The sequence below is a fragment of the Ammospiza caudacuta genome, chromosome 3 (genome assembly GCF_027887145.1).
Source record: "Ammospiza caudacuta isolate bAmmCau1 chromosome 3, bAmmCau1.pri, whole genome shotgun sequence".
In the NCBI taxonomy this organism is placed as follows: Eukaryota; Metazoa; Chordata; class Aves; order Passeriformes; family Passerellidae; genus Ammospiza; species Ammospiza caudacuta.
The window spans coordinates 99,703,300-99,717,460 of NC_080595.1; the positions used below are offsets into that span (position 1 = coordinate 99,703,300).

The 14,161-nt window shown below is 36.2% G+C and overlaps 1 protein-coding gene across 4 annotated transcripts in view; it reads right to left on the reverse strand.

Moving 5' to 3' along the window:
* The window catches only part of SMAP1 (small ArfGAP 1), a 91,567-nt gene that overhangs the window by 19,574 nt on the left and 57,832 nt on the right, over positions 1–14,161 (reverse strand). For 2 of the 4 annotated variants that reach the window (XM_058801338.1, XM_058801336.1), the window contains one exon: positions 2,726–2,804. In XM_058801338.1, the coding sequence (XP_058657321.1) occupies positions 2,726–2,804 (79 nt within the window). Of the gene's footprint in view, positions 1–2,725; positions 2,811–14,161 lie in introns of all 4 variants that reach the window. The other 2 variants (XM_058801337.1, XM_058801335.1) reach the window with 1 other exon arrangement.

A 14,161-nucleotide genomic window follows, 5' to 3' on the forward strand; every position in this document is an offset into this window, starting at 1 on the left:
AGTTTCCTTTTAGAAAATTGCCCAGCTATAATTTTCATAGGATAAGTCCTGTCTAAGGAAGTTTACCTTCTGATGAGGTCACTACTGCAAAACCAACTGAGACAAAAACAACAACCCAGAGACTAACATCATACCCAAAGCTAGCAGTGAGGGTTATTCCAAAAAATACTTTGCCAAAAAGCTGGGCTGTTCTGAAAGCCAAAATTATTCTAGCATGAATTCTGATCCATTAAAATTACTTAACCTGCTATCACAAGTGATTTTGAGCTGCCCTACTAAAAGCTAGTACTATTCTCCACTAGCAGAAATGAAGTCCTGAGAGAATGAATCCTCATTAGAAAAATGTCTGCTCAGTAAGAACGAGCTAAGGAATCATATCAATTTTAATATTATTTGATATGACATATCAAACATTTTAATCAGCAGCACATCACTGCAGCAAAAGAGGTGAGTGAAATTCTGGGATGTATCCACAGGGGTGTTAACTTGCTGAGGCAAAGATGTGATCAGCCCACTCGACTCAGCACTTCCCAGGCTTCACCTAGAGTCTGTGTCCAGTTCTGGCTCCCACAATTCAGGACAGACACAGAATGGAGAGGGTCCAAAGGAGAGGCATGAAGATGGCCAAAGGGCTGCAGGACCTGCTCTATGAGGAAAGACTGAAGGAGGTCAGTCTTTTCTCCCTGGAGAAGGGAAGGCTCAGGAAGATTCCATCCCAGCATGCCACTACCTGAGGGGCAGCTAGGAGGAGGACACAGCCTCTCTCTGCACAACACACAGAGCCACACAGGGAAGACAGGAGGCAGCAGGTACAAGTTTGTCAACGTAAGAGAGAAATTTTTTACTGTGAGATCAATTGCTGGAACAACTCCACATGTGGCAGAGCTCCCATCACTGGAGGTTGGCAGGCTGTATGCCCAGACAGGATGCTAGATATATAGGATGCTAGATAATCCCTCCACTCCCCTTCCCATGGACTCCTTGGAGCAGAAGTCATTTGAAGTCCCTTCCAACCTGGACTACTTTATGGTTCTGTGATGTACTGGGTTGATGTGACCTCTCTTTTAATACTATCTGAAGTCTTCTACTGCAGGTGCTAATTAAAAGACGACTCTCCAAATGAAATATGCAGGTCTGGTCTCATTAACAAATATCTCATTTGCAGCTCAATGGATTCCAAGTGCTACTGGCTTATTACACTGCTTTTCAATTTGTTATTTAAAAGATCTTTAAGCATTCCCTCCTCTGAAATTATGGGGTTTTAACATACATATTATAAACTTTGCCCTTTTTATATCTCACTGAAGAAGCAGAGCTGTTGAGCACCAATTATAATACTATTTTCATTGCACATTACATCTCAAGTTAGCCAATGTAATCTGAGTTCATTATTGTATCATAAAACAGTGTTACCAAGATACTTTTCAAATCATGACCAACAGAATACAGAAGCCTAGCAATCTCAAAACCACATATTGATTAAATTTTAGGTTTTAATTAGGTTGTTGGTCTGCTAAAGGAAAATAAAGGAGAATCAGCTTTCCATCAGGTCTAAATTACATTTTTTTTTTTAATAGGCTCATTCTACATTCATTCTATGGTGTTAATTAAGATTTGCATGCCTATAGTAGCAATTACTTGGAGTGAGATATGGACAACACACACATAACCCATGCAAAAATGGTACTTTACAGTTAGCTCTACATCAGAGGGAAAAAAACACTGATGTGAATGTGAATTTTAAAACAGAGAAAACATTTACTGTTTTGTCACATTATTCATACCTTGAAAGAAAAAATTTTAAAAACCCCAAAACACTCTTCTACAAAGTGAAGTTTTTAGAATTGCATTTAAGAGACTTATTAGCCTCCTCAAATATAATGTAGAAATCATGTAGAAAATTAAGAGTAACCATTACATGGATAGAAAGTGAATACTCTTAATATCCATTCACTTGTTATCCATTGATATCTTATTCACATTCAACTAACAGAAGATTTTCCTAACACAGAATTTCAAAAGGAAATAAAAATACTGCAATATTTTATTTTTCCATTTACATTTTAAGATTCAATCAAATGGAAAAAACACATTTAGAGCAACACTAGATAAATGAAAGACATATTTTATGAGAATGGCCTATAGACAAGAGTATAGGCAGACAGTGTCAATTAAATAATTTTACTAGAAACTGCTTTATTTACAGGACAAACCCACAGCTATCTGCCAGTCAGAAAGCGAAAAGGCGGATTAGATAAAAATGAATGATAGTTGCAGTCAGTACAAAACACTGAAATGCCCACTATATTGAGTTTTACAAGGTATTAGTCAGCTGCAGTCTGACAGTTTACAGTTCTTTTAACTAATATAGGAAATTATGATATAATGTCTTTTACAGATACATGGTTTAGATGACCTCAGCATTTTCATTAAAAAGTACACTTGTACCACAAACAATGAAATACTACAATCCACAAGGCCTTTGAAAATCACTTTGATAACTTCCATTTCCCACAGGATCTCATTACTCTCCCTAGCAAAAAAGTAGTGATATACCCACATCCCAATGGCATTTTCCATTACAGTTTTAAATTCATGCATGCAATCTTATGGTTTTCATATTAATCTTTCAGTAATCACAGAAAAAATATAAAAGTATATATATTAAAATATAAAATTACATATCTATGTTTGATTTAAAACCAAGCAATTATGTAATGCTTACCAAGTCCTAAGAGGTCAATAGTGGGTTCTGATGACTTTTTTGGACTTGCTTTAGCTTCTGATTGCTGATCCTCTTTCTTCTGTGGCTTGTAAGGGGAAAAAAACCAAATACAAGTAACATGTCTGAAAAGATTCAGTGCTTAAAAAATTTTCATTAAAGACGCTGCTTCAACGTCAGAAGTAAAAGTTCTTTTCCATATTTGTTTATCATAATGAATTTGATTTGTAATGAAGTATGTGGCAGTTATGGTCAAAAGGGACATGGCACATGACTGTGAAAAATTATTGTTCACTGGTATGTACTAAATTTTTAAATAAATTTCAGTTTGAGGATAGTTTAAAATAAATTGAAGTCTTAAACTGAACCACTGCATATCATGCAACAGGCAAAAAAGCTGTCTATAATTTATCAACTCATTTCAGCAACCAAACTAAACAGTTCTGAAGCATAAAGAGTAAAAAAAAGTTTTTAAAAGCTTAAATTTACAAACTAGAAGCATACTAATGACATCAATTTGCCTTTCTGCAAAATATTCAGAATTTTGATATGCTGAGCACTGATGCACACAACCTGAGTTCATGACTTTTTCCTTTATAAACCTGCATGCTAATAACAGCATTCCTTTCCTTCTGAAAAGGGAAATCCCAGTCTTCTCTTGCCCAAAGATTCCAAAATATATGATGGCATTGATGTGAAATTTGATTACGAAAATTACATCATAAATCTGTTTATAGTTCTTACACCAGTATCAGGCTGATCATCACCCTGAATCCATCAAAAACATAAATTACTAAAATGAAGATGAACTGGTTAATAGTAGTGACACGACAAATGCATTTCTTCATGTGCATTTAATGTGCCTTTCTCCATACTTATCACAAAAACCTGAAGTGGACTGGTTGATGAATGAGTACAGCCTTTAACCAGAGGAGATTACCCAGTAACAGTGGCAGGGCACTGCCAGGCTGGGCACTGGGCAGGCACTGACAGAACCTGCTTCACTCACACCTTTAACCACAAACACAATGTGGCTTTCACAGGGTCACTGAGGCTCCTGAGGTTGCACAAGTCATTGAATTTTAGTATTTTCATACTTTAAAGTTCAACACATTCATATAAAGATCTGGTTTAGGTACTCCTTTACTTTCTTCCTCTCCTGCCAAAGGGGGATAAAGAGTAGGGAGCTTGGTGTTTGTAAAGAGCAGTGAGGAAACTCAGGAGTATTCAAAGGCAGCCCAAGTGAACAGAAGCCTGTTACACTCCACACACTCCTCTTGCATGAGCAAATCCCCACCAAAAACCTTCAGTAAGAGCCCCAATTAACCAAACTCCATTCCTGCAGGTACTGCAAACAGGTACCATCACACATACTCTGATCCCTGCTAATCTTTCAGAGAAATACTTGCTCCCTCTTGCCAAAAGTCCGTAGTTTGACTTTACACATCTTGCTCAAGACGCAGCTCTTTGGGAAATAACCTGATGAAAAAGCAGTCCACAAATTCCCTGATTCTATTGTGTATTGTAACTTGCAACACCTTGTTTGCAATCTGGAGCATAGCACACCAATTCCAAACACAAAAAAAGTATCATTTTTGAAAGTAAACCATGACAGCATATAAAGGATTTTTTAAAAGTGACAATTCAAAATGAAGTTTTCTACAACTGACCATATCTCAATAAATATGCCATAAACCAATAAAATCATTATTATAAACACTAATCAGAATTAACAGTAAGTACTTCAGAACAGAGTGTGCCATAAAACCTTGAACATCTGAATTTTCTCCATCTCTGTAAGAAACACTATGGGTCACAGAAGTTGTAAAAAGAAGCATTTCTGACATGCTCCTTTATTTCATGACACTGGCTTTTTCCCCTTTTGCTTAAATAGCTTAAAAGTTACGAATATAGAATTATTTCTTTCAACAGAAAAGAAAAACCATTAGAATTATATTAAATTTCCAAATCTTCATTACACTGTATTAGATTTCTGATAACTACCTAAAACCACAAGTTTGAAATAATATAAAGCTTGACAGGTTAGTTTGGAATGCAAACTTTTCACAGAAGTCACACACTTGTGCATACATTAATAAGAACTAAAGAGAAAGAGTTCAAATAGCACTTTCTTTTATTTGGTACTTACTACTGTGGCAATTTAATCTCATTATCTAAACTAAAATTTTAAAAATATGGGGGGAATAATCTGCTTAGGTCCTCTGATTTGTCAAATAAATGTTTTCAATACATACTAAATGCATATTTCTGTTTCATCACTCTAAATAAGAAAGGCAATGAAGACATAAGGTATGAAACTATGAATTTCTAAAAAAATATGATCTCTTAAAATGATATTTTCCAATATTGTAACTATTATTCCTTGATCAAAAGTTTCTGTCCCATTTTGCTCCCCTTGTCAGTATGTAAACTACTAGATTTTAAGGTTACTTTATAGTTAATTACTTTAAGAAAAGCTGCAAAAAATATTTTCAAGGTCATCAGTACATCAAATATTTCTAGCCATTAATGCTGCATTTGTTTCCTTGAAGATTTTCTCTTAAAGCACTATTTAACATTGCAGCTATACAGTTTTCACCAACATTCTAACCTTCAGTCTGAAAAATGAAAAAACACATTAGTCACCTAACATTTACCAATAATTCATCTGTATAACAGCAGACATACAAAGCAATATTCAGCAGCTATCTGGAAGAAAAGATCTTCCTCTTTAATTATACCTGCAAAATGATTTTGTTCCTCCATTCTCTCACCATAACAAGCACCATTTCCTGGAATTTCCTATCCTCCTGTCTGAGATTTCAAGCAATTCTGTAATTTGGTATGCCTTTATTTCTGTTTAAGATGCTTCATGGCACACAGGAGGGCTCCGGTGCAAATTCAGAACACATGTGTTTGGTGCTTAAGGTCTGCCATGATTCACAGACAGGGACTTCTCTAAGTCACCTGCACTTAGGCATGAACTAGGTAAGGTACCAGTGGGATGAGGTAGAACAAGAAACCTGCACACACACACAATTACTTTTAAGAATACCTAAATGACCCTCACTACCATGCTGCTTTTGAGAGTCTTGTTATCTGTTCTGTCCCATGGATTCTGCACTGTGGTCCACCTGAGACAGACACAACAAAAAGCAATGGCTTACTTCAGTGCTCTCTAGCAGAGATCATGCCATGTTACTGGGTTGAGGAGAGAACCTCAAGAGGTCTCTTCCAGCCCATATAATTCTGGCATAAACAAGGAAACTTTGGACAAGAACAAAAAGGAAGCCACACCGGAGTCACTAGAAAATTTTACTACAAATCATAAAGAGAAATGTGATGTTTAATTTCTTTTTAGCAGTTTTGCCCCAATAGGAGTCATTCATCACTAAGCTTTATGTAGAGAGTGGCCTTTCAAGGTAAGTACTGCACCCAGTGAGCACAGAAGTGTGCAAGAGGAAAAAAAACCTGCATAAGGAAGCAGTGACATTTCTTAAACTTACTGTTTAATTTAGTGTTGTGTTCTATCTAAAAAAACACCACATTTTGTAGACTTGCAAGGTAGCATGACAAATGCTTGGGAGTCTTGCTGCACTAAGATCCATCTCAGTTTCTATTACCAGTCTCCTTGAATCCCACAGCAATTATTTTTAAGTATTGACACCAGTACTAGATAACCTATTCCTTGTTATGCCCTTTGGAATAAGACCACATTAAAAATAGGAGACTAAGCAGCATTAAGTAAACTAAAAATAGCATTAAGAATCTGAAATGAAAAAGGCAAGTAGAAGGAACAGGTACACAATTTTGTGCATTTATTTTCAAGTGGAGCCTTCAAGGTTACTGGGGCTACTATTTTTTAATGACATCCAAGATTGTCTTAGTAATATAGATGGGTTTAGTGAATGAAGTACATGGTTATAGCAATTTCTGGATATATTTACTTCAGGTCATGTATTAACAGCTTCTCATTCAAAATCATTTTTATGCTGCTAGTACATTCTTCTGAAATACTGTCCTTGCAAACTGCAGAACATCAACACATCTTTGATATGCAGGTCTTACATGGCCATTTTTCACAGTTGTCACTAATGGCCACTACATTACCCTTCAGGGTTCTTCTTATGTTGGAGACCTACTGAAAGCAAGCAATATCCACTGCCTTCAATTATTCTGAGATTATTGAAAACAGTTTGTTGCAAATATCACTGAAAGGAACTGAAGCCAGACCAAGCTTCCAGGGAGTTGACTCTTTTACATGCTCCACATGATCAGCATGACTTGGAATTTTTTACCTAAAAAACTTGAGTCCTTGTTATGAAAACAGCCACAAAACCTAATTTAAACTACCCCATGGATCAGCAGGTATTAGATACTTTGGCCAAATTAAGGAGGCAAATAAAGAATTAACCTTGCAACCTCTTACAAGTATTTTCACCTATTAAGCACATATTTTTAGCACAGGAGCAGGGACACACTTGTTACTCAGATCCAGTATGGGCACTATAAATTTTTGCAATCCTGTAGATGACAGGTAACTGGGATACAATAATCTGTCATTGTTTTATTTTCCATTGCAGTAATTTTAACCTTCCACTCTTCTTATGCTCTTCTGCCAGTCCTTTCTTCAGGGGCAAGAAGCAAGACCCAGGGAACAACAGGCTGCTCAGTCTCACATCAATACCTAGAAAGGCAATGGAACAACTAACCTGGAAACCAATTCCAGGCACATAAAGGACAAGAATGTTAATGGAAGAAATCAGCATGGCTTCATCAAGAGGAAGCCATGCTTGATCAAACCAACACTTTTAACAGTGTCGTGACTGGCTTGGCAGACAAGGGTGGAGCATCACAGGGTGTCTTCCTTTACTTCCATAAGGTTTTATGGTAGGCATTGATAATTGATAAAGGTGCCATCAAGGCAACAATTCCCTTTTCAAGCTCCTGCTGTCATTTAATTCTTAATATCCAGTGATGAATGACTCCCAATTTTATACCCAAATCAAGTGATGCCTTAATTCTGTCTGCTGTACATCTACAAAACAATAATGTTAAAGTATGGTGCCAATACCACATCTGTAAGTAGTCCTTCCACAACAAGACTGATCATCTTTCAGTATCTAAAAAGCAAATATTTGAAAATATTTGTGAACTCCTCATAACTCCACCTCTACCAAAATGAACAACTGAGAAATTATGTCTACATCTAAGAAGCAGCATCTCTTTTCTACTTAATTAAAATGGAAATGCAGAAATGAGTATTTGGACCTTCACCTAACTTCCCCCACACTGTCACTGTAAATCAACTGGCTTGAAATTAGTGGATAGAAATTTATATGCTGGTAATGTCCATATACCTCCACAGTGCACCTTGGCCAACTATAATGTTCTGTGCTAAGAAACCACCACAAACAAAATCCAAAAGCAGGTAACAGTGAAGAAGACCAGGTCACCTCTAACTGAGCCAATTTTAATGCAACCAAGTGCACAAGCCTCCTTTAATCTCACACTGAGATGATGCCTTCGTTAGTGGAAACTGCACCAGCTTCTTGTAATTCATAGAGATACTGTCTATGATTTAATTCATCTTGCTCATTTCCCTACCATTAGAGAATGGCAGGGTTAGTCACCTATCAATCTTGCTCATTTATCCAACATCAGCTCTAAGACTTTAAGGTAATTTCCAGTCTATCAGGTTTCGATGGAAAAGCTGTGAAAATCTGCACCAAAGTTTGGATGCTTACTCTGCTGCAGTTCTGGCTTCGCCTTTAAAGATGAAAAGAACACCACTGTCAAAAATGTCCCAATTTACACAGGATGAGAAAGTTTTCTATTCCATCATGAAAGAGCATCTTTTAACTCAGCAACCTGCATTTAATGTTGCATTACTGTGCCACTCTCCTTTAATCTTTCTTTACTAATTTTGTGCAACAACAGAAGTTATATGAGGTTTAATTTTGAAAAAATGCGTAAGAACACCAGGTTAGGCCAGCAAAAAAAAAAAAAAAAGAATAAGAAAGAAAGAAGATCTCTGCTAGGTCTCAAATTAAAAAAGAAAGCTCCATTTTACAGAAATCAATATTGGCCTTTATTGAGTTCTCACAATGTATTGCCCTCAATATACTCCTAGTTACACCATTCAGGTTCAATCTAATTTATGTGAAATACTTTTCTTGAGTTAAATGAAACCAAATAAATCAGCAAGTAACCGTGTTAACTACTCTCTTCACACCTTAAGTTTTAAAGTTGATTTTACAGACTTGTTTCTTTCTCTTATATGTCACTCTAAAGCAAATTATTAGTGATTAAATATGTTTCTTTGACAAGGACAAGGGAACTGATAGGCACTTTATGCTGTATGTTTTTCAAACTAATTGCCCTTGTGGCTCTGGCTGGGATGGAGTTCACATTCTTCACAGCAGTCAATACAATGCCATAGTTTGGATTTGTGGCTACAACACTGTTGATAACACACTGGTATTTTGGCTATTGCTGAGTGGTGATACTTTGATAACTGTATCATTTTAGTTTTGCTAGCTTTGCACAATCATATTTCTTGTTTTGCTAATTTAAGCAAGCCAACCTCCAAGCACCTCCTTAAGTACATTCAAGGACTACACACACACACAGAGACATGCACTTAAGAGTCAGCAGTACTTTCCTGTTGGTAGATTTTCTTCACAATCACCTTCTGTTCCCCTTTTCTGGCACTCTATAGAATTTGTCAAATAGATGCAAGGAGCAAATGCATCAAGTGAATCAACCTATGCACAAACCTCATCCAGCAAACTAAGTGAATTCCCAAATTCAGTTTTCCCATTGAAGCTCAGTGTACACAAGCCTCAAAGATCTGAATCTGAGTATTACAGTTTTGCAGTTGACTCATCCAATGGTAAACTCCAAGTCTCTGAAACAAGCAGCAATACTTTCTCACAAAAACTTGAACTGCAAGTCTGGAGGAGATGGGATTGTGAAGAAAACTGAGTAACACCAGAAGCATGTCACGTACAGTAGGAAGTCCAGTATGTCAGTGGGGTATTTAATCAAATTTTCTTCAGCCAGCTATTTTTGGAGATAACCATTAAATGAGTGATTCATCCTGCCCCAGAAAAAAATAAAATTAAATGAAAGCATTGCCAAGTCAATTCTCCTCCTTCCTCTGTACAGAGGTTCTAGTACAGCACACAGGATGCTGCCTATGGGGGATATGGTTATATATGGGCAAGACAAAAAGGAGGGTCAGTACCACCATGTCTGACTGTCACACACCTATTAAATTCACATACATAACACGATGCTATGAGGTCTATGGCTCCTGCAACCACAGCTCCCTTACTGCAAAACAAGCTTGTCCTTTCCCAACTTTCAGCACCATGCCCAAACACATCTGGCTATTAGGTGCACAAGATGGGCAGGGAAAGACAAGAGGCAAGTAGAAAGCTTTAAACTGCAAGCAGAAAGCTTTAAATCTGCTTGGTTTACAGAACAGATGACATACATGAGGTTTTCTGATAAGTGCTACATTTTTAATGATAAAACAGTAAGAATATTCAGATCTAGCATCAAATACATTGCTCTGCAGTCAAACCCACTGCTTTTTAAAAATCACTATTGCAGTAAAATAGGAAAATAATACATGTTTGTTCAATAAGTAAGGACACTGGTATCCTTTCAGAACATTCTAGGGCCTATGGTCTAAATCTATGGGCTACTCTTCTGTACATCCCTGTTGCCCAGAATATTCTCCTCTGACAGGCAGCTGAGGGCATTTTGCACTGGAACTGACAGTTGTGAACAAATCTTTTTGGTAAGGCCTGGTTCAGAAGTGCCAGCACACAGGGAAAATACTGTGATTATTTTTCTTTATAACTGCGAGATTCAAGCTTCCATTTTCTGCTTCTGTAACCTCATGCGAGTTATCATATGTACAGATTTTAAGGGTTTAACAGCTTTTAAAGATATGACATTCAGTAAAAAATGTAAACCACACCAAATACTTGAAAAACAAGTAGGATTTTGCCAAATTCACTACTGCAAGATGATAATGTAAATAATTTAGCAGATTTCAACACCAGCATTTAGGACTATCATTGACCTTATTCTCATTTACACTGTGTGAGAGCATTTAAAGAGGTAGAATACACAGTGCAGGACATAAGCCACATGATTAATACCTCTGAAGTAGAAAAACACTACAGCCAGAGCAGTCATAAGTTACTAATCTAAAAATCTCTCCTATTCTCAAGCAAGATATCAGTCACTGTCAAAAATCTGATTCATCAGCTGTCCAGTCCACTTATCTGCTCCCATTCTCCTTCATTTTTTTCCTCAATTTTCCACTTTAATGAAAAATTCATATGGATCTAGAACTCAGTCTGTTTAAAATGCATCTGATTACCACTATATTTCTAACTCCTATTCCCTACCTTAACTACAAGAAGCCTTATGAAAGCTGAAGACACATCAAATAATTTTGTAAAGAGCACTTCTAACTTACTTAAGAGCAATTTCCAGTTGGCTCACTAGAGCTCATATCCACCTCTACGGTTACTGAAAAAAAGCTCTCCTTTGCTCTTAATAAATAGGAATTGTATGCCCTGTGCATAAAGCAATTGGATTCCTTCCCTCTTCATTACCTGCTTGCAATAAAACTTGCAGGAGAGCATAAACATTTGAGAATTGCCATATGAGAAAATAATATTAGTAATTTACTATATCTTGCAATAGGTTTGTAGATATGGTTTTTCCTGACACCTATGCTCTAAGAAGTTTAGTCTGTATCCATTTACAGCATTACTCATGCAGGCACATCCTAGAATTTTTAAAGAATATTTTTATAAATTTTATACCTGACCTGAAAATAAGTAAAATTTAGTATTTTCATAATATTTTATTTAAATGGCATTAAAGATGAAATGTGTTATTTTGTTTACCCTCCTATCAAATACCAGCACTTGTTTTTTCAGACTTGTAACTAAAAATGCAGGAATTTAGAAATCAGACTAACTTTTCAGAACTGGTGATACTTTTAGCAAGTGATGATGCCTAACTAGCAAAAAAGCCAGAAAACTGATGCACTATATTGAAACACAAGTAAAACTATGTTGGTATCATTGTGAAGTTGCACAGACTACAGCTCTGCAATCAAACCCTGATGCATTTCTAATCAAGAGAAAAGGCTGCATGTCAACAACAACAACAACAACAACAACAACAAAAAAGCCACCATTCTTATTTATCAAACTAGAATTATCTTGAAACAGAGAGCCAAGCCAAGTGGAAAATGTAAATTGATTATTTAAGAGTCTATTGTGATTATTTCAGTTAATCACTCACAGACACTGAACTACTCACACTCACCTGGATAAGCCTATTTAAGGCATTCACACGAAGCAAACAAAAAAAAACCAAATTGCCTTTTGATGTTGCTAAATATGATTCTGTACACATGAAGGTCCTTCAGTCAAAATACATACCCAAAGGAAAAATTTTTAAAGTGGTTCTTGATCTACATCTTCACTTTAAAAACCTGAGTATGTGGATTTTCATTAGATTGTCACAGTTAGAGCAAGATACTTGAGCAAGATTATTTAAAATACATTATATATCTTTAGTAATTTGAATAAAAAACTTCATGGCAGAAATAACAGACCTTGCACCATAATCTTATTCCATTAATATGATTTCAGCTGGGTCTAGGCTAATACACTAATCATTTCTGTGAAAATGGATTAAGACTATTCCTTTGTTCTTACTTATTGAACAAGCAGTACTAACATTGTATTTTAACTGAATTTAAAATGTTAGCTTAGATCTCATTTACTTTAGTCAATGTATTCCAAGAAGGCTTATAACCTTTTATGTCTTGTACTTAGCTGAATTGGTTTAGCTCCTTTCTAATGCATCAGACAATCTTAGAGGCCCTTTTACCTTGCTCAAAACAACATACGAACTGTGTAGAAGTACAATTTCCCACAATTAAGTTGGCTTTCTTTTTATACTTACTGCTGAGACTTCAGACACGTATCAGAGATAATTCCTTATTCTTATATTCATGCATTAAATCTACACAGCAACAATCACCTTTGAAACAACAGTTCTATGCATTCAAATATATTAGGTTCTTAAAGCAGAAAAGTTAAGAGTAGGGTCTGAAAAAAAGAGGAAAAGTTCTTTTTCCCAAGTCTGATACTTGAAAAAAGCATCAAAAGATAGCAAGATGATTCCCAGGTAACGGTCACAGGATGTAGCAACTTGAAGCTGAGCTAGGGGTGGCAAGACTGCAGAACAGGAGAGGCACACAGTCTGAGTGCAGAGGTATTCAAGTTTTCGAGAGATTCTGGGGGCAAAGACTTGAGCAAAGTTTCCTGCAGCTGTAAATCTTTGAAATTACTGCATCTGAGCCCAAAAGCAAGGACCTGCTTACAAGGATACAAAAGGCAGAGAACAAGCTGTTTATCAACCCTTTTACTATTTGGTATTATGTTGTCATGGAACTTGATTTAGATAAAATGGAAGAAATGCTTTTAATCCAATAAAATCTGGATTTTTTTGCATCTTATAGAAGAAATCACTATGAATCAGAAAACCTCAAAAGGTCCATCTTACAGCTAATCCAGTGTCCTGTTACGAGATCTGTAATTCGGATTAGGGTCAAAGTGTTTTAATGCATCTCGGTTTGCAAGCTGTGAAATGCAATAAACAGGGTTTGTAATTTTGTGAGCTATTTTAAATACACCTTCAGTTTTCAAATCACATATTATGGTTAATGGTTATATGAACTCAGCTTATACATTTCTACTTGATTTCTATTGTGCTCATTAGCCTCATTAGCAAGATTACAATAATGCAGCTATATCAATTCCAGTTCCTCATTAAACTATTTTCTTTTATAACTTTAAACTTTAACTATAGTTTATAGTTAAAGTTTATAACTTTTATAACTTTCTTTTCAAAAACCTTTCAAGTAATACATAATACAACATCACTGTACCCAACCAGAACTAAAGGGCATTTATTTGTAATTCCTTCTTCATATATTTCCAGACAAGAATGACCTGTTTCAGGCATGGTAACTGATTGAGCTCACAGTAAAAAAAACAATCAAAGAAATGCTTTCCATCCCTATTCATGAAGGTATGCTTCTCAATATTTTTGTTAATTATACCAGAAGTGCTCTTCTTGCTGAAAAATGCTTTTTACCTGAAACTCCATTCAATATCAAGACCCTACACCCTTAACCAGCAATCAGCTCTACCTTAGAACTTTCCAGGTGCTTGTATCTTACTCACTGGTTAGTCCAGCGTGAAATGTGCTACCTGCTAGCACACATCAGGTGTGATCACAGTATGTTTGTCTCCAGCAGCTGCTGTTAGACATGCTGCCTTTGCAAAGAGTTGGCTTCTAGATAATGGTCTCTGCAGGTGCTGACCCTCC